The following is a 22,147-nucleotide window of genomic DNA, read 5'->3' as shown; positions in this document are numbered from 1 at the left end:
AGAAGTCCCGCCTACATCACAAAAGCTGTTTGATGTAATTGATGCTGTGAAACCTGTACAGCCCGGTGCACCGTCTTCTAATGGCTCGGTACGGACTTTCAAAAGCACAGCGAGTGCACGTGCTCGCCGAAATGCTGAGGCCGCAGCCTTAAGACTTCAACAACTTAAGCGACGATGTGCTTTAAAATCAAGAAGGTTGGATCTTGAGCTCGAGCTCGACCTCGAGCTCTCTAAAGCCCAGGACGATGTGGAATTGGCTGAATTCGCTGCGGACACAGCAAGTGAATTTGACTCATGCGAATCTACGCAAGGATGGGACCTCACCCCAGTTACAAAGCCGAAGCCCATACCTCTGTTGGAACACGCCAAAACTCCTGAACTACACAAACTGGGCGAAACATCCACGAAGGAAAGCGTCCTTTTGGGTCAACCAAACTCCAAAGTACATGAACATGATTTGACACCATCTGATAGGCCGTCATTTGTGGACAGCAATAAAATGATGAATGTGAACTCGACAGACAAGCCACTTGCGGCAGGCAAGTTACAGGCTCCAGTCGAGCCTTCCAGTGTCCTCCCAGTGAAGACAGAAGGATTTGGTCCAGCGGTTGTCACCAGCGCAGATGCCACTTGGGCCGGCACATTTGAGACGAGTCCTCTCAACCGGGCGTTGGGACCTCATAAAATACGTCCACAGGCGACTACCTAAGATTTGTACGTATTTGCTGAAACCGTGAAGCAAGGTTTTAACTTACCCAAACTGACGTTAGAGAAATATGACGGGGATCCTCTTAATTATCACAAGTTCATGAACGATTTTGATCGACAGATAAACAAGGCTTATCTATCTGACGCCGAGAAGTTGGGATACCTTTGTGAATTTTGCGTTGAAGACGCCCTGACTAACATTTTGGAATGCAAAAGCATGCCTCCCGAATTAGGATACAGGGAGGCATTGGATATACTCCACAGGAGACATGGGAGATTAGACCTTGTTGTTAGAGCACACATGGACAGACTGACCTGTCGGCCGCCACTTAAAGACAACGACTTCAGAGGTTTGCGTTCTTTTCGAGCACAGGCTTCTGAGAGTTATAAACTCTTTAGTCAGTGGAACTGCCAGTACACACTTGATTTGCCACAAAACATTGAGGCCGTTGTACAACGTTTGCCACAAAACGCGATCAGACGATTTATCACAAAGTCATCCGAACTCCGTTTGCGGAATCGGCCAGTGACTTTTCAAACCTTGTTGGATCTTCTTGAACTGTTGGCAGAGGATAGTCTTTCGCCTATGATGAGGTTTGTTTCCGTCGATGAACGTAAGTCAAAAGGTCAAGCGAGCATGAAAGGAAAGCCGCCCGAGCGAGTTGCAGCTACCTACTCAACGGTAACCAACGGTGTCTCAGCAGAGACTTTTGTGAATCACGACTCCCCCCGACCCACTCAAACCTGCCCCGATTGCGAAGCCTTTCATTTTTTGTGGAAATGCGAGGTCTTCAAGAAACGGTCGCTCAAAGAACGCCACGCATTGGGACGTCGTAACAAGCTGTGTTACAATTGCTTTCGTCCCGGCCATTTCGCGTCCGAGTGCACATTGAATCAGGTGTGTCGGGTAGAGGATTGTGGTAAAAGGCACCATACACTACTACATTGGACATATCCTACTGGTCCATCGGGTCAACGCACAAGTTTACCGGTGGAAGGTCACGGGGCCGGCGTGTCAGGAACGTCTGCTGCCACGCTTCGAGCTAGCTCTGTGCGTCTGAAAGTGGTGCCAGTGACTGTCTTTGGTACGAATTCGGAGCCTTGCTTTACCCATGCATTTTTAGATGACGGATCGGATACTTCACTTTGTTCTGAGGTCTTGGCAAAAAGGCTGGGATTGCGTGGTGTGGAGGACAACTTAACGATAACCACCGTAAATGGAACGCAGACATTGCGCAGTAGCAAAGTTTCGTTATCAGTACAGGGTTTAAAGGAGAACGAACGATTTTTTATGGAAAACGTCATGGTCGTGCCCAAGTTGCCGAACTTACAGGGTAGCATTCCTACAGTAAATGATGTTAAGCGGTATCAGCACATCCGCGACCTTGAATTTCCTGTGATTGATTGTCCAGACATTGGCTTGCTTGTTGCAGCCGATGTGTACGAGGCGCACGAACAACGCGATGTTGTGCGTGGCACACGAGGCGACCCCGTTGCTATACGCACTGGGTTGGGTTGGTGTTTGTTTGGCCCAGGACGAGAACATCGTAGCCAGAAAGCCTGTGTCAACTTCATGCATTCAGACACGAAACTACATCGCCAGTTGGATCAACTATACAGTAATGAGTTTCAGGAGCAAGGCCATCAGGGCCCGGGACTGTCACTTGACGACAAACGCGCTATTTCCATTATGGAAGATAGTGTCATCAAAGTGGATGGACATTACCAGATTGGGTTACCTTGGAAGTCGCCCGAACCGAAGCTGCCATACAATAGAATTTTGGCAGAGCGACGTTTGCTACATCTAAAGCGGCGTTTTGAGAAAGATACCAAGCTTTTTGAGAAGTACAAAGAAAAAATAGAGGACTACTTAAAACAAGGGTTTGCGCGGAGAATACCCACGGACTGTTTGCCATATATAGAGCAAACATGGTACATACCACACCATGCTACGGGTAGCAAATTTCGAATTGTCTTCGACTGTGCTGCTTCCCACAAGGGATCCTCTTTGAACGACAAGCTGTTGCAAGGGCCAGACCTTACCAATAGTCTTGTGGGAGTGCTGCTACGTTTTCGCCAGGAGGTTGTTGCCTTTGCGGCCGACATCAAGGGCATGTTTCATCAGGTGAAGGTTCTTCCAAAGGACTGTGATTCGATACGATTTCTATGGTGTCCTGATAGCGATTTAAAACGTCCCCCTGTGGACTACCAAATGCTTGTGCATTTGTTTGGTGCCACGTCTTCGCCGAGTTGTGCAAGCTTTGCGCTGAGGAAAGCAGCGTTGGATAAGAAGGACTTATTTTCGACACCTGTTGTTGAGACTGTTTTAAAGAATTTTTATGTAGACGACTGTCTTAAGTCAGTGGCAACAGTTGCCCTGGCCACTGAGCTTATCAAGGATGTAAGTGCCATTTTGCGCGAGGGAGGATTTCATCTTACGAAATTTCTCAGCAACTCATCTGTTGTGCTTGAATCTGTAGACAAGGACGACCGCTCAGAAGCGGTGTTGAACTTGGATTTATCGTACTTGCCGATGGAAAGAGCGTTGGGTGTTCAGTGGGACATGGCCAACGACTGGTTTGGAATTCGTGTGAATATAAAGGAAAAACCACATACTCGCCGCGGTATGTTGTCAATGATCAGTCAGGTCTACGACCCGCTGGGGTTTATTCAACCATTTGTCCTTCCCATGAAAAGACTGATGCAGAATCTGTGCAACCAACAACTTGGTTGGGACGACCCACTTCCCCAAAGTGTGGTCGAGCATTGGAGTGTCTGGTTGGACCATGTGCCTTTGTTAAAGAACGCGACAATTCCGCGTTGCTTCAAACCGCCTGACACTGTTATCGTATTGACTGAACTTCACTGCTTTGGTGACGCCTGCGAGGCCGGGTATGGCGCCGTTTGTTATCTACGTTTTGAGGACTCAAGCGGGAATATACACTGCTCATTGGTGGTAGGAAAATCACGAGTGACCCCTCTGAAGCCGGTCACGATACCTCGGCTGGAATTAGTGGCCGCAGTAACTGCTGTCAAATTGGGGACAATGATTATTCAGGAATTGGACTATGACGTAGACAATGTGTGGTTTTGGTCTGATTCCACCACGGTGTTGCACTACATTCACAATTCTTCACGCCGTTTTCAGACCTTTGTTGCGAATCGACTCGCTGTAATTCACGAGCACTCGATACCGTCGCAGTGGCGACATGTGGGGAGTAAGGATAATCCCGCCGACATTGCTTCGCGTGGGTTGATGCCCAGCGAATTTGAAAAGGCCAGAACGTGGTTTAGGGGCCCAGAATTCCTGTGAAAAGGTCGGAAATTTTGGCCAGATCAACCGCATGTCCTTCCCGTGCTGGATACAGATCTCGAATTAAAAGCACACACTGTTTGTGCTGCGAATGTGACCGTTAGCCAAATGCCTTTGCAGAGACTGTTGCAACATTTCTCCTCGTGGGTTACCTTACAAAAATCAGTTGCCTGGTTAACCCGCGGAATTGTCTGCTGTGGAAATACGGACGAAGAGGAGCTGCAGTTTTCACTGAAACCCCGAAATTTTGTTCGGTTGGTATAACAGTTCAAGAGTTGGATCTGGCCACGAGAAATATTCTGCAATTGGTGCAACGAGAAGCTTTTCCTGCTGATCTAGCGAATCTGGTGAACTGTAGAAGTTTTGAAGAAGGAATTAAACACCATCGTGCAACGAGCTATGCGTCGTCGCTGTGCAAGCTCTACCCTTGTGTCGTCAACGGAATAATTCATGTTGGAGGAAGGTTACGAAAATCAGACTTGGATCTACAACAGAAACATCAGGTAATTCTGCCCCATCGCCACCATGTGACGGATTTAATCATAGACTATTATCACCGCTCTGAAGGACATAGCGGAACTCTACATGTGCTCGCGTCAGTGCGCGAGAAGTATTGGGTAGTTAAGGGACATTCAGCTGTACGGCGCGTCGTGCGTCAGTGTACAAGCTGCAAGCTGCGGCACGCCAAGGCAGGGTCGCAAATCATGGGTGCCTTACCAAAAGAACGGATTACCCCTGGAAACCCGCCATTCACCAACGTGGGGGTTGACTACATGGGGCCTTTTCTGGTAAAGGTGGGAAGGAGCCAAGTAAAACGTTATGGTTGTGTTTTTACTTGTATGTGCACGAGGGCTGTGCATATAGAGGTCGCTCACTCGCTAGACACTTCCTCGTTCATTAACGCTTTTCGAAGGTTTTCATGTCGAAGAGGTTCGCCTTCTGACGTGTTCAGCGACAACGGCACTAACTTTGTCGGGGCGGAACGTGAGCTTGGTAATGGGATTACCAATTGGAATCAAACTCACATACACAATCATCTGAGCCAGCAAAGGACCAACTGGCATTTCAACCCCCCGCTTGCAAGTCACCAGGGTGGAGTATGGGAGCGTGTCATTCGTTCCATACGCCGCGTTCTTCAAGCGATCGCGGGCAATGCTTCGTTGTCCGACGAGTCTTTGTGTACATTTCTTGCAGAAGTTGAACGAATACTGAATAACCGACCAATCGCCGCCGTTGGGGACGATGTTCGGGACCTACGAGCTCTCACTCCCAACATGTTGTTACTTGGTAAGACGGACTGTTCGCTCCCCCCAGACGAATTTGCGACGGCCGACGGCTATCGGAAATCATGGCGTACAGTTCAGTTGTTGGCCGACATGTTTTGGAAGAGATGGGTACGGGACTACCTTCCAACGTTGCAACTGCGCCACAAATGGGTCCGACAATCCGCAAACTTTGGAGTTGGCGACTTGGTTTTGGTCGTGGACGAGATGAACCCCCGGGGCGCTTGGCCGAAGGGCCTTATTGAGGAGGTGTACCCTGACAGAGAAGGGGCTGTTAGACGTGCTCGCGTACGCACTGCAAGAGCTGTTTACACGCGTGATGTGCGCAAGCTGTGCCTACTCGAGGCCGCTTGATAATTGTGTATATACTTGTGTTTCGTTATACCTGTGTTTCGTTATTGTCCATTGTTGTGTGAAATAACTTCGTTCCCACGTTCGTTATTTGAGGCCGGTATGTTACGGACAATACTCTCCCCAGCACGAAATAATTCCTTCCCGCCACCAAAGTGATTTTTGTTGTCGACGTCTTGTGACGTCATAAGCATGTACTATCTTACATTCTTCACTTTTCGGCCAGTGTAATGTTGAGGCTGGTGTAATGAGTCTGTATATGCTTATAATATTCTTTTTGAAGGTGTGGTCGGAAAATCGTTTAAAAACACGACTTAGAAATTGATTTCGTAACTGTCGGAATAAACGTGCATGTTAAACTGGACCGACCTTATAGGCTACTACCAGTTGGAGGACTGTAAGGTGGAATTGAGAAAGTGCTCGAATTCTACAGTGGATGACCATGTAAAGATTGTTTTGGGCGTTTTTGGAAGGTTTTTAGACCTTTCACGTCAAAGTATAGTAGAAGACCCATCACAAAAGTTCCCTGAAAGCTACTTAGTTACCTACGATTTTGAATGACTTTTTCATACACTTGTGTTATTTGCTTTGTCATGCATTATTGAAATGGTGTTGCAATAAATGGCGCCGGTCTGTGACCCGAAGGTTGCTTTTTCTGCAAAGTCAAATTTTATGCTTTTTGGTGTCAAAACTTGGACAATCAAACTGGTCCCAACGTCGAAAAATTCAAACATATTCTTGGATGGCCTCGCGTTAGCGTCAGAGTTGTACAGAAACCGAAGTCCACGAGTGAATGGAGTCGGAGTTTAGCAATGTTTGACTGTTTGGATTTGATGCAAAAAAATTCGTCCGAAATACTGGATTCTTTATATCTTTAACTGAAAGAGAAACTTTTGATATTCTTCAGTTGAAGTCGGGTTTTGCAATTATCACCAGGAGGAGTGCAGATTTTAGACATTTACAATAATCTCTAAAATAAAAGTGCACCTATTTCAACATTAAAGTAACCACCATTCACGCGTGACTCCTAAAACCTTGTTTTTTTGCGGGGTCGTCCAATACATGTCTAATACACACCTCTTTCCAATTGATTCAACTCCTTTCTACAGTGTATACCAGCCGGAGAGAGGTAGGATTGAATTTGGATATCGCAATTGCCCTTATAGGTCAGCGGAGATTGACTGTTATAGTGCATCGATTCAAACGACTTTGCAAAATACACACTAATTTATTCACATTGCAAAATCGAGCGAAATTTTTTTTGAACAATTGAATCGACATATAGCTGCTACTGCCTTGGCACTATTAGAAAGGTAAAGCGGAAACGTTCAGTTTCTATTTTCCCGTTTTGAATTCCTAATAGAAGCTTTTCCTTGCAGAAGGTTTTGGAAGAAAACTCTTCTTGCGTTTTGACCCAACCACATTCCCCATCGTGTTAATGCCAAACTGGACATGATAGCCTTGAAGGGAATTAGACTTGCAAGGGCTTACAATTTGTCCTGAAGGCAGCTTGAAACGGACATTTCTTTCAGTGCGACTCTGCGCATCTCCATTACCTTCTAACATCGACTTATTTTCCGGCAACTCCACGATTCTGTTGTTTGAGGAGTGCAGACCTTTTTCTGCCTTGTAATATTCCAACCAATCCTCTTCGGTTGGACCTTGGCCTGGTACGTAATCTTCGTCCGCCTCATTGAGTGACTCGTTTCCGACTCTGTCGATGATTTCAATCAAACTGCGTGGACTGAGGTGTTTAGACGCCGTGGTCTTCACGCCATATGTGTAACTGGTTGTAATCGGGGAGCGGCCAAGTTTTCGATTTGGAGACGAAACAACTTGTCCTGTAAAGTATCAAACAGTGGTTAAAACTTTAGGACCTACATGTGTATTAAATTGCAGAAATCCTGTTTACAAGGCCCTGTGACCTAATGCACCTGATGACTCTTCCGCTTGTTTCCCACCACCAAGTACTACCTGATTGAAATAGCCCAAAACCCCACTAAAACTACCCCAAACACCCTAAAGTTCGCTATGACACAGCACACGCATATGCGCTCATTCAACCGTCAAATTGACCCCCATGCATTGCTGGTTTCGCACCTCCAAACCTGGTTTTCTAAAGATAAACCATTCTGTAACGGCAGAATTTGCGCGTCTGGCACCGCGCCGTCGTCACACCAAGAAGGAATGTCAATTTCCAAAAACGCGTGTATTTGCCACACGGGCACAGGCACTTGACAACACGTACGAGGTACACGTGCAAGAACACGAACACGAGCACGTACACGGATACGAGCAAGAACACGAACACGGTTTTCTGTGAAGAAAACGCACACTAAGATTCCAGTTAAGCAATGTAATAAAAATACCCTTACCGGAGTTTTAGGCCAGATCACACGAAACATCAACACACCAATCCGATTAATATATCTTACAGCAACTTATTCAACCTTATTCAAATAGAATCAAGGCAACTCTAGCTTTAGTAAAATAAACTTGACATTAAATTCAGCACGCTACACGTGGTGCCTAACAACTCAGTTTTACGAAGCATGGCAGAAGGAAAAAAGTTCTCTTGCATTATGATGTCACATACAAGGCAAAATTGATATTGTGTGGAAATTGAATTATATGTTTACTGTGTGACGCAGGGGTTGTGCATGAGTGATTTTCGATGTTACATTCTCCCCCTTAAATGTGTGGTTCACTGCAAACACAATTACAAATAAACAAAGAAAACATTGAAATCACGAAACAACGAAGTAAAGAAAGCAACATGCGTGCCGCCGGCGAGCAAGCTCCAGCCTGGCATTTGCAATATTCCGCATTTATAAAGCGGCAAACAAGATCGACATAGCGTCCATGATCTATCTTCATCAGTGTTGGATCCTGTGCACCGCAATTCAGGGTCAGTTCGACGACTGCGTGGCCTGAATGCGTCGGATGCACTTATTCGTTTGTCGTGCTCGCCTCACAAAGCAAGCACAATTTTGCAATCGGACGTTTATATGTGGAGCCAGATTGCGTTTTAACTTCGACCTGACGGACAACACCGTGACCGTCCGGGAACGCACGCAGAACCCGTCCCATCTCCCAACGACGTCGGGGTTGTGTCTCATCTACGATCATCACCACATCTCCGGTTTGAAAATTGCGTTGTCGGTCGGGCCACTTCTGACGCAAGGCAATTGTGGGCAAATATTCTCGTGACCATCTTCTCCAAAATTCGTCGGCGAGGTATTGAATGTGTTTCCACCGCCTTCGACTGTAGCAATCTTTGGGATTGATAAGCCCAACTGGAATGCTGTCGCAAGCACGACCCAACAACAGCTGATTGGGCGTAAGTGGCTCATCTTCTGTACAGGTGAAACTGATCGGCGTTAGCGGCCTCGAATTTAAAATGCCTTCCACTTCGATCATCAGGGTTTGCAGCATGTCCCCGCCAATCGTTGGGTTCCTTGTAAGCATTGTGTTTAAAATGCGACGAATCGATCTGATCATTCTCTCCCACAAACCTCCCATATGTAAAGCAGCAGGACAATTAAAGTTCCACTTAATTTCTTGTCGTTTGAAGTATGACTCTAGGCGGGATTGCTGGAGTCCTTGCAGTCCTTCACGTAGGACCCTTTCGGCACCTACAAAGTTGGTTCCATTATCGCTGTATATTTCTTTTGGTCGGCCTCTTCTTGCAATAAAGCGACGCAATGCGTTAATAAACGCGTCCGTAGACAAGTCGGGCGACACCTCAATGTGTACGGCTCGCATAGTCAAGCAGGTGAAAATGCACCCGTAGCTCTTTGTCTCACTTCTTCCTCGTTTCACCATGAATGGACCAAAGTAGTCGATGCCGACGTAAGTAAACGGCGGCTCGTCGGGCTTCAGTCGGGCAAATGGCAAGTCAGCCATATGTTGTTGTCCACGTCGAACATTCCTTTTGCGACACAGCATACATTTGCTGAGTTCCTTCCTCACTGCGGCGCCACCCTTTATGATCCAAAAACGCTGACGCAGCGAAGTCCATGTGTGGCCAGTCCCGCAGTGGCCAACCTTGTGATGGTGGCGCAAGATAATAAGTGCTGTCAAGTGGTGATCATACGGCAGTATGATCGGGTGTTTCGCCTCGAAGGCAATCGGCGCCTTCTCCAACCTCCCCCCAATCCGCAGAACTTCATCAAATAGCTGGGGGTTAAGCTTTGCCAACGAACTGGCATATTTCGACTTCTTCAGTTTCTTCTGCAACTCCCTTTCAGACTCTCCTACCTGTGACAAAATGTCAATCACAGGAGCGAAGCACTGACGTTGTACGTACTTGATTATTTCCAATTCCGCTTTCTTTAACTCATCCACTGTCAATTTGCCAGTGTTCGCAGAAAGCTTTGAAAGCAGGAATGACTTGAATCGTAAGAGCCACGCGACCGATGTCTTTAATTTATGAAGAGATGAATAGTGATTCATCAGTCGATCGGTTGACTCCGACTGTGTGCAAACGTTGACGACAATTCTTTTCCTCTCAGCTGGCTTGAACTCCTGTGGCAGCTGTGTTTTCATTTCTGGTGGGGTGGGCCATTGATCTTCTTTCTGCCAGAGAAACTTCGGACCTGTCAGCCATCGAGAGCTGATAAGCTTACGTACCGACAAACCACGCGAAGCATCGTCCGCGGGATTCTGCTGTGATCCAACGTGTCTCCATTGTTCAGGGTTTGGCTGTCGATGAATTTTAGCCAATCTGTTTGCCACAAAAGTACCAAAACGTTTACTTTGGTTGTATATGCTCTGCCGGACGGCGCACGAGTCCGTCCAAAAAACGGACGTACAATTATCCAACTTCAATTGGCGTCGAAGCCACTTGTCGGCCTTCACCGCTAGAACAGCAGCGGCCAGTTCAAGCCTGGGAATGCTCTCGGTTTTAGGTGGTGTTACCTTTGCCTTGCCAAATAAAAACGAGCAATGTACTTTACCATTAACGTTTACCAACCGGAGGTACGATACGGTTCCGTATCCTTGAGTAGACGCATCCGAAAAGTGATGCATCTCGGACTTCGCCACTGAGCCGAACGTCGCCGGCTTGAAACAGTCCCTTGTGCTGCGCTGCGCAATCAAAAACGATGCGTACCTTTTCAGGCTTTCGTGGATGCCGAACCGGGTGGTGCGGCAAGTACCAATGCACATTGCCAGGGGAACGTCATTCTTCTTTGAGCTCCTCTGCGTAGCCCTTGTCGATGTAACATTGAATATTCTCTACGTACTTGTCTTTTAACACGAGGTCGCGCGACAAGCGTTTCTTCAGCGACCAAAGCCGTCGCTCAGCCATAGAACGGCTGTCCTGTGGCAGACTAACTTCACTTCGCCATGGAAGCGGCAAATAGAAATGTCCATCGGTGTGTTTAACCGAGTCCTTCATCATGTTGAGCACTTTCTTATCCTCAACTGACGTTGGGAATGGAATGTCATCAGGCTCTTGCTGGAATTCCTCTCTCCATGATTCACATTTAAGGAAGTTAACTGAAATATTATCAACGGCAGGATAACAGATTGACGGGCCGACGAGAGACCACCCCAGCGGTGTTCTCGCAGCAAATGGTTGTTTGCGGTCTCCTGTTCTCCTCTCCAATACTCTATGGGCATACGGAACGTCAGTGCCAATAAGTAGCAGCACCTCACCATTACACAACTGAGGAAATTCCAATCCCTGAAGGTGTGGAAGACCATTCAGTTCCGTATTTCTCGGGGTTGGATTAGGCTCGACTGGAATAGAGTCAATAGACAAGGCATTGTCTACACTGATTTCTTCATCTTCACTTAACGACAAAACGCGAAAATTTGCGCTGATTCCGCTGTAATTTTCGGGCCTTCTCCCGACGCTGGACATGGTAACTTGTCTCGGACTTCCGTCTATCGAAAGTAGATCTGCTAACCTTTTGTCGTAAAAACTTGTATCGGATCCCTGGTCGAGGAACGCGTACGTCTTGACCTCTCGACCATTGGCTCGAATTTTCACCGGAATAACCGAAAAGTACGCTGAATGGCCGTTCTTTATCGCATTGCACCTGGCTGTAGAATTGTTAGTCTGGCTCCTGGGGGGTTCCCTGCGCGGAATTCTATCATAATTTTCCGACGCAGGCACGTATGTCCTCGAACGTACAGGATTTGGCATATCTTCGTGCAGCAATGTGTGGTGTGCGAGGGTGCAGCCCCGAACAGCACATGCACTTGGCCTTGTGCAAAACTTCGACGTGTGTCGATAACCAAAACAGTTATAGCACATAAATTTATCCCTTAGGAACTCTCTTCTTTGAACCTTGGATTTTTTACCAAACGCCTCACATCTTTCCAATACGTGATTACGTTTGCAGCATGGACAGCTCAATATTGGGGCAGGCGACGAACTTGGATTTGTTGTCACAGTGGCGCAGGTAACATTTCTTCCACTGGGTTTACCAGCACGTTTCTTTTCTTCAATTTTCCGGGACACACACAACTGGCCAGGTAAAGTGTTCACTACGGCAGATTCTTCTTCGACAAATTCAACAAGATCTGTGAAATCTGCCTCCCTGCCAGTTTTTCTTACAATCTGCACAACTCGGCGGCGCCAAAGCCTTTGCGATTCATATGGCAGCTTGTTCGCCAAAGCCACCAAACGATCTATAGTGTTTAAGTCAGCAAAATTTCCAAGTTGGCGGAGTACCAACAAGCATTTTTTCATAGTCTGTGCACAGGCGCGTATACCGGCTGCATCATCAGGTTTCAAGTTAGGGCCATTAGTCAACTCCTCTACGAAGGCTCTAGCGACTATATAAGGCTTACCGAAGTTCTCGTAGAGAATGTTTCTTGCCTCTGGATAGCCTTCCTTTGTCTCCAGGACAGAACAGTGTTCAATCAGAGACCTCGCCTTTCCTTTGCATTGATTGACAAGCAATGTCAAGCGCATATCGTCACTTCGAGTCTTGCATTCGAGATTCGATTCAAAGTAACGTACAAACATCCAATAATCCGTAGGTTTTCCCGAGAACGTCATGTGGTCGTGCTTCGGCATACTCATGCCTTCTCCAACTGCTTTTACGATGCACGGTAATACAGCTGGGCTCTCTTTCATTTCCAAGTCCGGGTGTGTATTCAATACAGGAGCACGTACAAGAGGACTAACGTTGTCACGTGGAACTTCCCCATTTATGACAAGGGACGCACAATCTCTGGTAGCAGAAGACGTCGTCGGAACTTCTTCGACAGCCAGCACCGAGGAAGTCAATTCTACTTCTGGGCTCTGACTATGGTTGGGACCCTTGTCCGGCGATGTCAGATCGTTGGGTTCTTCATTCCATATTCTAGCCCTTGCATCGGCAGCCTGGAAATCGTATTTTGCCTTTAACTTCCGCCTTTCTGCTTCCAAGGCAACCTTTTCCAAATCTGCCTTCTGTTGCAGAGCCACCTTTTCAAGTTCCGCTTTTCGTTCCCCTTGAACTAGATCGTTTTCTTCCTCGACCTGTTTTAGACGAATCAATGCCAACTCTCGCTCCACCTTTGCCTCTAGACGACTTCTTTCTGTCGCAGATGAGCTCGCCGCAGACGAACGTGAGCGGCTGGACCGTGAGGATCTGTGGCTTGAAGCCACAGTTGGTGCCCTATGCTGTGGGCGTAGCACAAGTTCGGGCAATGCATTTGGTAGTTCAAATGGCGTTAACTCCGCAATTCTGGTTTCGAACTCCTTCTTACATTGTTCGACGGACTTCAACTCGTCCTCGCATACAACGCGGTTCTCTGAGTCTTCGCAAGAGGCAATATACATTCCGTACATATTTTGCAATTGTGAGTAGCATTCGTTAATTTGGAACTTAGCTACTTGCAGTAGGGAGTGGTCCTTATTTAAAATGCCCGTCTCAGCCACTGCATACCAACTGTTGAGCTTGTCGACATGGCGGTGTATCTCGTCATGGGACAGTACGACTTGAGCGGCGAGAGGTCTCAACCGTGTAGGCTCCGGCGATTCAAGCGGAGATATAGTCTCATCCATTTCTTCACAGATCGTCAAAAAGTAGAACTTCTTGGAAACTTTGTTTCAGAAAGACTCCGAAAACTTTAATGTAACGGCAGAATTTGCGCGTCTGGCACCGCGCCGTCGTCACACCAAGAAGGAATGTCAATTTCCAAAAACGCGTGTATTTGCCACACGGGCACAGGCACAGGCACTTGACAACACGTACCAGGTACACGTGCAAGAACACGAACACGAGCACGTACACGGATACGAGCAAGAACACGAACACGGTTTTCTGTGAAGAAAACGTACACTAAGATTCCAGTTAAGCAATGTAATAAAAATTACCCTTACCGGAGTTTTAGGCCAGATCACACGAAACATCAACACACCAATCCGATTAATATATCTTACAGCAACTTATTCAACCTTATTCAAATAGAATCAAGGCAACTCTAGCTTTAGTAAAATAAACTTGACATTAAATTCAGCACGCTACACGTGGTACCTAACAACTCAGTTTTACGAAGCATGGCAGAAGGAAAAAAGTTCTCTTGCATTATGATGTCACATACAAGGCAAAATTGATATTGTGTGGAAATTGAATTATATGTTTACTGTGTGACCATAGAATACTAAAACATGGAATGGAAACTCTTTTCGTCACGCATGAGTAACACTTTACGCAAAATGAAAAATGCATTGGGTTAAATGCGATTTTGGCGTTTTTCGGCGGGGAAAAACTCTAAGTTAATGTAACCACAGGAATTCATTTAAATGAAATTCAAGTAGTTCCATCCTTAATCTTTTAAAATATGTGGATGATTTTAATTATGACGCGCTATAATACACTTTTTAACCGTGTGTCACAAGTCACCTAACTGACTGAAAAATTGTTAATACGTCATCGCGTTAACCTCAAAGATGACGTAAGACATGTATTATGTCATTCAAGTGATGACGTAATGTTTTAGATTTGCATATCTGCCAAAAAAGCAATCATGGGATTCAGAAACCTAATATATGAACAAAACAGGCCGACCCAGAGGTCACATTTTTGCAGTCATTATTGGGTATGTATCAACATGTTTCATAACTCCTCTTTTTGTAAAGACATATGTTGGATAGATAGTGCAGTACTACAGTAAGTAGTTTTTGGCCCAAAATGTCATTGTAAGCGAGATAAGATAGGGCCAATTTTTGCTGTTTTTTTCAAAAATTGTCTTCAACTGGTTAACCATACTTAAATCTGGCCATTTTTTCATCTTTTATGAAATTATATATTAAATGATAAATAAATGTTGGTAATTATCTAAAAAATATTGACAGAATCAAATGAATTCTTGTGTCTTTTTTTATATTCCATTGGTTTTGAGCAATTCATGCCACATATGAGCCTATTCTTTGTGAATAGCAATGAACTTGCTTTTATTGTACTAGTAATCTACTTTATACATTTTTCCCACATATCACTGAGTTTTCTATTTGATTTCATTGCAAATATTTGGTTGTATATTGGCTTTTTTGTCTGAAAGTTTGACTTTAAGTGTTGATTAGTCCAATATCCCTGAGAAGAAAACAATTTGAATTTGATGGAAATTATTTTGTCAAACTATTGCACACATAACAGAAGTATATTTTTTTACTCTTATCATAACACTTGATTGAATGCTCATGACACAGTTAAAAATATGTAATATTTTGTTTAACTAAACATAATTGCCTTTTGTTTTTTTTTTAGAAGTCATTTTTTTTCTTCGCAGATCAGTTTCCAGTAAAACACAACAGGATTTGATATGGATATGTATTAAAATGCTTCTGAGTATATTCTGAAGAAACATGTCACGTTGAAGTAAAAGATGAAAGTTTTCAGAATTTGCTCGTATGCAAACACTTCTATACAAATTATAGTTGGTTTATATTGGAAGTATTCTAACTGCCCTTGAGTATTTTCAAGGAATCAACATACAGTTTGTCAAGGCATCAACATATAGTTTGTCAAGGCTTGACTTTTTCAAACCCATATTATGCACAAAAATGTTGTTTTGTGTTGGACTTTACTGACAACATTTGCGCTCGGCAGTATGAACATGGTGTTTCCTGATACCAACTGATTTTAATAATTTAGTTCATCTTAATATCTTCATCTCCATCTTGATCAAGAAACAGAAATCGCAGAAAAAAACAGTTATACTATCGTTTGTCAACTATTTATGTCAAATGACATGTTTTTGCAAAATAAATATTCCCAAACAACCGCATTACTGTGTGCAAAGATACTGTCCTAAAAAAAAACATAACAAGCAAAGTATTTAATTTGACATCACAAGCATAGTGGTTGATAATATTACTCGATTTGGCCTCCCATTGCTGGCGAACAGCAAAAGCGCGCAATTATTTGTTCATATTTTGACTTAAAAAGCAGTAGACAGCATACCGCCGTATAAAATGATGCGACACGATTTATTCAAAATCATCCGCATATTTCAAAAGACGAGGGACCAAACTTCTTGTTTCTTTAAAAAAGTTTTAAATTTTGTTCTATTTAATGGGTTTTTAAGCCCCCTAAAAAACACCAAAATCGCATTTAACCCAATGCATTTTTCATTTCGCGTAAAGTGTTACTCATGCGTGACGGCGCACTTTCAGCGGAGTTTCCATTCCATGTTTTAGTATTCTATGGTGTGACGCAGGGGTTGTGCATGAGTGATTTTCGATGTTACAATTCGAATCAAAAAAAATAAAACAGAAACTGATGTTTCACAATGACCAATAAGCAGGGTTGTCGGTGGCATGCAACCTCAAATATGAACGACTCAAGAATGAGCATGACTTGCTACATTGAGATTTTTTGTGAAGTTGTAACGAACACAACATTATGTATTCACAGAAATTTGAAGGCCTGTGCGGGGTTAAAATCCACAGTCATTAAGTATATGAGACTTACTTTTCCAAGTACAGGCAACGGCACGGTTTTCCAAGCCCTGCAAAAGACAATACTTATTCGAGTACGAAACTACTTGAAATTAAAGGGGCCAACAATTTTCGTATCAACTCAATATGTCATACAAATAAAAGTCCCCTATAATATTACCAGCACAGCAATTAAAACATCGGTATGCAAATCTCTCACCTTTTTACTGACAGGCAGAAACCTGTACAGAAGCAAAATAAGGCCATTTCCAGTAATAAAATACCACGTAAAAATTCAAACTTCTTTAGCGATCAACAACAAAAAAGTAGCAAAAATTGCTTACTAGACTGCCAGCTGCCATGGGATTAATGAGAGCAATGTGACGTCATAGACTTGTCTTTGTTTCTTCTTTCCCTCAGTTTGCATTTATGATTTTTGTGCGTGCACACAGGCAAAGTGTTTGTTTATATCTCGTAATCAAGTTTGCTGTTTGGTTTGACCACTTTCTATTTGGTATCCCAACATGTGGCGCGTAAGCAAGAGAAACATGGAAAAAATGGCAAAGCTCGACAGTCCTTACTGTGGCAGAGTATCATTAAATGAAAAGAAATATCCAGGGGATTTAATTGATTCAAAAATGAAATCAGTCAGTAATCCCAACTGCTGATAAAAGAAGGCAAATTGACGCAGAAGGTGATGCACCCGTTATAGTTTCTTAAAGCGCGTGTTGAAAAAAAACGCACAAAGTTGCGCGTGATTGCACATGCCAATAAGAGCCTGGAGTCTGCAGTAGCCTACTGCTGGACACAAGTACAGTCCCACAACTGTGATTTGAATAGTTCGTAAAGTCATACTCTGTGATTTAATGGTGAATTTTTGAAAAGAAATTAGATTGAAAATGTTTTAACTCAATGAAATGCAGCCATATTTTGTGTTCAAGTGGTTTTATGGTGTGCCGCAGTGACAATGAAATACTGAGACAACGGAAAAGGTACCGTATTTTACGGACCATAAAGCGCACCCGATTATAAGGCGCACTGTCAATAAATTGCTTTGATTAGTTTTTTGTTCATACATAAGGCGCACCGGGCTATAGAACGCAACGTATTTTAAGGAGTATGGGTTACCGTATTAAGCTCATTAAACAAAAACTTGTTACGTAATAAATGTAAGCAAGTCACAATAGTATGAATATCACAGTGGCTAGTTGCTTTTACCGTAGTTTATTGTGTAAGACGGTGGTATATTTATAATAGTATCGGTAATGGTTTTGAGTGTAGGCAATAAAGCACTACTTGATCCATACATTAGGCGCACCGGCTTATAAGGCGCACGATCAATTTATGAGGAAAAAAAAGGATTTAAGTTGCGCCTTATGGTCCGTAAAATACGGTAATATCTTTGACAACAGAATGTTTTTGGCAGTAATTGCATTTATCTATACGACGTGTAAGATCTACTAAAAAAAGTGCACTCAATTATAAGAACAGATTGGCTCTAACACTGCGGATTTGAGATTTCAGTCTGGAGAAAAACTAATCATCAGCATAAGTCATATAATTTTCAAAATCATGCTGCATTGATATCGCAATTGCCCTTATGGGTCAGCGGAGATTGACTGTTATTCTGCATCGATTCAAACGACTTTGCAAAATACACACTAATTTATTCACATTGCAAAATCGAGCGAAATTGTTTCAAACAAATGAACCGACATATAGCTGCTACTGCCTTGGCACTATTAGAAAGGTAAAGCGGAAACGTTCAGTTTCTATTTTCCCGTTTTGAATTTCTAATAGAAGCTTTTCCTTGCAGAAGTTTTTAGAAGAAAACTCTTCTTGCGTTTTGACCCAACCACATTCCCCATCGTGTTAATGCCAAACTGGACATGATAGCCTTGAAGGGAATTAGACTTGCAAGAGCTTACAATTTGTCCTGAAGGCAGCTTGAAACTGACACTTCTTTCAGTGCGACTCTGCGCATCTCCATTACCTTTCCTCATCGACTTATTTTCCGGCAATTCCACGATTCTGTTGTTTGAGGAGTGCAGACCTTTTTCTGCCTTGTAATATTCCAACCAATCCTCTTCGGTTGGACCTTGGCCTGGTACGTAATCTTCGTCCGCCTCATTGAGTGACTCGTTTCCGACTCTGTCGATGATTTCAATCAAACTGCGTGGACTGAGGTGTTTAGACGCCGTGGTCTTCACGCCATATGTGTAACTGGTTGTAATCGGGGAGCGGCCGAGTTTTCGATTTGGAGACGAAACAACTTGTCGAAACAACTTGTAAAGTATCAAACAGTGGTTAAAACTTTAGGACCTACATGTGTATTAAATTGCAGAAATCCTGTTTACAAGGCCCTGTGCCCTAATGCACCTGACGACTGTTCCGCTTGTTTCCCAATGATCGTTGATGGGTCTTAATGACTTAAAAATTAAAATCTGAGAAACGGCGTGTTACAATGAAGTATAGGCTACCCTTTGTAAGACTTGGCCCTCGCAGGCCGGGCGTTCAGAGTCTACATAAAGAAGTTTTCAACTGTTTCCAACTGAAGAAGGTTGGACTATATTGTAGCAGCAAATCACTATGGAAGAAAATAGGGAAGAACAGTTCCAAGCGTTGCGGTGTTCTTTACAGGAATCGTATATCCTCCCAGAACGTTTAATGGTTACCCCAGAAAACTTGTCTGCAGTCCTAAGCTCTGTACAAGTTACAAACATAAGATACAAGCTTCTTGCGGATAATTTGAACGGGGATGACATTGATGAGTCTTCACGCGATTTAAATAGACGACTGACTGCTGGTGATTGGACAGACAAAACTCGGTCTGCTTCACCTTTTCTTTTCGCCATGACTTCAAACAAATCCTCAGGAAGTAGTGCTTCAAGTTGTCCTTCATCGGCGAGTAAGAGTTCGAGCGTGAAGAGAACCAAGGCTCGAATTAAGGCGGAGACAGCTCGCGCAAAGCTTCGCCAGACGAAAAAAGGCAGAAAGAAGAAGAAGAACGACGAAGATGCAGAATAGGGAAAGAAAATTGAGAAACGACCCTGATGTTAGTGAAGCGCAACGTTTAAAAACGCACTTAAAATGTACGGAAATTCCCGCCTGTGTATATGAAGCGCGTTGCAGCATGGACGAACGTTTTTTGCCTCGTCCGAAAATAATGACCTTCATTAGTAATCCTATGGAATATTGGACGTTCATTCGTAATTTCGAATCACATGTTGCTACTAAGGTTCATTGAGAAGAGTTGCGTTTGGTTTATCTACTGCAACATTTTGATGATAAAGTGCGATTTAAAATTGATCACTTAACGAAAAGACCTGTGAGGGTTACCGTCAGGCCCGTCAAAAGCTTTTTCAGGAGTACGGACAGCCCCACATTATTGCGAATGCTTGTGAGCAGCATCTCAAGAAGAGTCCTCGTTTAAAGGGTGATTAACCCGAAAGACTGATGCAATTTGCAGACCTGCTGGAAAAGTGGAGTTCGTTCAGCCTCTAAGAAAGACTAAAGCAGCTGCGTACGCTGTTAACCCAATAGAAGTTCAGCAGCGTCCTATGGAAAGGTCATCGCCTTCTCATTCCTGTCACTTCTGCGGAAAATGACATAACTTGGCAAAGCCGAAAAAGCCGAAAAAAATTGTGTTTCAGATGTCTTGCTCCGGGACATCGCGTTCGAAGATGCAAGCTGTTCAAGTCACTACCATCATACCCTGTTGCACAAGTGCGTCCCCAATGTGAAGCCGGAGACTCCAACGTCGACACTACCAGAGAAGGTTGCCACCTGCTCAGTGACAACCCCTTCCAGTGGCGAGGATTGTTCTGGCCACGTGTATCAGTGCTTAGTGCCATTTTTATTTGCCTAACTTTAAGAGACTGGGACAAAAGTGGTCTCGTAGTTGCAACAGCATGCGTTTTTTTTTCAGTGTAAACCATTTTTTGCGCTGCGGAATAAAAAATAAAAATATTTTCGTGTTTACATTGCGCAAATGTGCGGAGGCTTACCGGGCTACATCATGTAATTTTTTATATGTTTTCTTGACCACATTAACGCACAATTAATCCATTTTAGCACCATATTTATGCAAGCCTTTTCGTCCAAAGTAAAAGAAACGTACGGCACATGCATCGCCGCAAAATCTCGCATTTGAGTTTTCCATAATGTAATGCAATTTCGCAAACCACCGTTCATGTTTGTGTCTGTTTCCATTAGCGTAAACACGGACGTTCGTAATTTGTTGAGCTCGACCCCCAATTTGCCGTACTATAATAGCGAAAAATAGAGGAATTTTCCATGAAATTTAGAACCCCCAAATACGATTAACATTATGACGTCACAATGGGACCGCACCCCGGCTGTTATGAAAACTTGGCGCCTATGGTGGAGAGGAGATAGTTCTCCAGAAGATAATATCCGTTGATGAGCTTCCAGTACGACCCAATCCTGTTTTTACTCCCAAAGATCTGTTTGGCATGCCACATTTACGCAACATACATTTTCCATCGATCGAGGTAGGTACCGTAACACTTTTAATTGGTTTGGATAATCCAGACGCGCTGTTTATCCAGGAAATGCGTCGAGATCCAAAGGGAAAACCGTTCGCAGTCAAAACACCCTTTGGATGGACACTGTTTCCGTCTGCTTCAACGAAATGTCCGGTGAACTTTATTAAATCACGTGATAGTTGTTTACAGAAGCGGATATCTAGCCTGTGGGAGACGGATTTCGGAAACCAAACTATTGTGTTGGATTTTCCCGCGTCCCGTAAAGATAGGAAGGCGTACAAGATTATGCAAAGAAACGTTAAGAGCGTGGAAGGTCACTACGAGCTGCCGTTACAGAGAGAGAGCTCTGTCTGTTTGACAGATAACAGGCCCATGGCTGGAAGATGATTGGAATACCTGAAGAGACGTTTGGGGAGAGATGGCCGACTCAAGGAAAAGTACGTGGCTACTATGCAATCCTATATTGACAATGGGTATACAAGAGAAGTACCCAAAGACGAAGTTCATTCACGTGATTGTGTTTGTTGGTACTTACCACATCACCTTCTTCTTCATCCCCGTAAACCAGACAAGGTTCGTGTGGTTTTTGATTGTGCTGCAAAATATAAGGGGGTTTATGATGTACTAATGCAGGGCCCGGATCTTGTAAATAATTTAGTGGGTGTTTTAACTAGATTTCGCAGAGAAAGGTTCGCATTGGTGTCCGATAGAAATGCTTTGAGATTTTTGTGGTGGCCTGATGGTAATTGAGCCAGGGAACCCACGGAACACCAAATGACTGTGCATCTGTTTGGGGGGACTTCATCCCCAAGTTGCGCGAGTTTTTGCTTGAAGCAAACGGCTATTGATTTTGGCCACAGCTTCGATACACATGCATCCTCGGTGGTAAGAAGAAATTTTTACGTGGATGACTATTTAACCGCAGTTGCGTCAACAGCGGAAGGATTCAATTGACGAAGCAGCTTTCAGATCTACTTTCTCACGGAGGGTTTCATTTAACTAAATGGCGCAGCAACAACCTGACGATTCTGTCTAAAATTCCCGAAGAGGAAAGGTCAAAGGTCGTGCGGAACAGAATGTTCGGCGATGAGGTCACGTA

The 22,147-nt window shown here is 44.1% G+C and overlaps 3 protein-coding genes and 1 long non-coding RNA gene across 4 annotated transcripts; 3 read left to right on the top strand and 1 right to left on the bottom strand.

The window, feature by feature from the left end:
* Window positions 1-808: 808 nt before the first annotated feature.
* Window positions 809-5,658, top strand: LOC145887782 (uncharacterized). Its single transcript, XM_082979004.1, has 2 exons — window positions 809-3,956; window positions 4,142-5,658. The coding sequence occupies exons 1-2, from the start codon at window positions 809-811 to the stop codon at window positions 5,656-5,658; spliced, it is 4,665 nt and encodes a 1,554-aa protein (XP_082835130.1).
* Window positions 5,659-8,604: 2,946 nt separating this feature from the next.
* LOC145887773 (uncharacterized) lies at window positions 8,605-10,824 on the bottom strand. Its single transcript, XM_082978992.1, has one exon. It carries the CDS (start codon window positions 10,822-10,824, stop codon window positions 8,605-8,607), a length of 2,220 nt encoding a protein of 739 aa, XP_082835118.1.
* A 3,497-nt stretch (window positions 10,825-14,321) lies between these two features.
* On the top strand, window positions 14,322-15,886 carry LOC145912407 (uncharacterized). The gene is made up of 2 exons (XR_014403298.1): window positions 14,322-14,700; window positions 15,391-15,886. It is a non-coding gene; the product is annotated as an uncharacterized LOC145912407 (long non-coding RNA).
* Window positions 15,887-19,129: 3,243 nt separating this feature from the next.
* On the top strand, window positions 19,130-19,567 carry LOC145887762 (uncharacterized). The gene has a single exon (XM_082978981.1). It carries the CDS (start codon window positions 19,130-19,132, stop codon window positions 19,565-19,567), a length of 438 nt encoding a protein of 145 aa, XP_082835107.1.
* The last annotated feature ends 2,580 nt before the right edge of the window (window positions 19,568-22,147 follow it).

Source organism: Ascidia mentula, chromosome 1, assembly GCF_947561715.1.
Source record: "Ascidia mentula chromosome 1, kaAscMent1.1, whole genome shotgun sequence".
NCBI lineage: Eukaryota > Metazoa > Chordata > Ascidiacea > Phlebobranchia > Ascidiidae > Ascidia > Ascidia mentula.
Note: the sequence above shows the minus strand (reverse complement) of the source record. Positions and strands in the feature narration are given on the sequence as shown.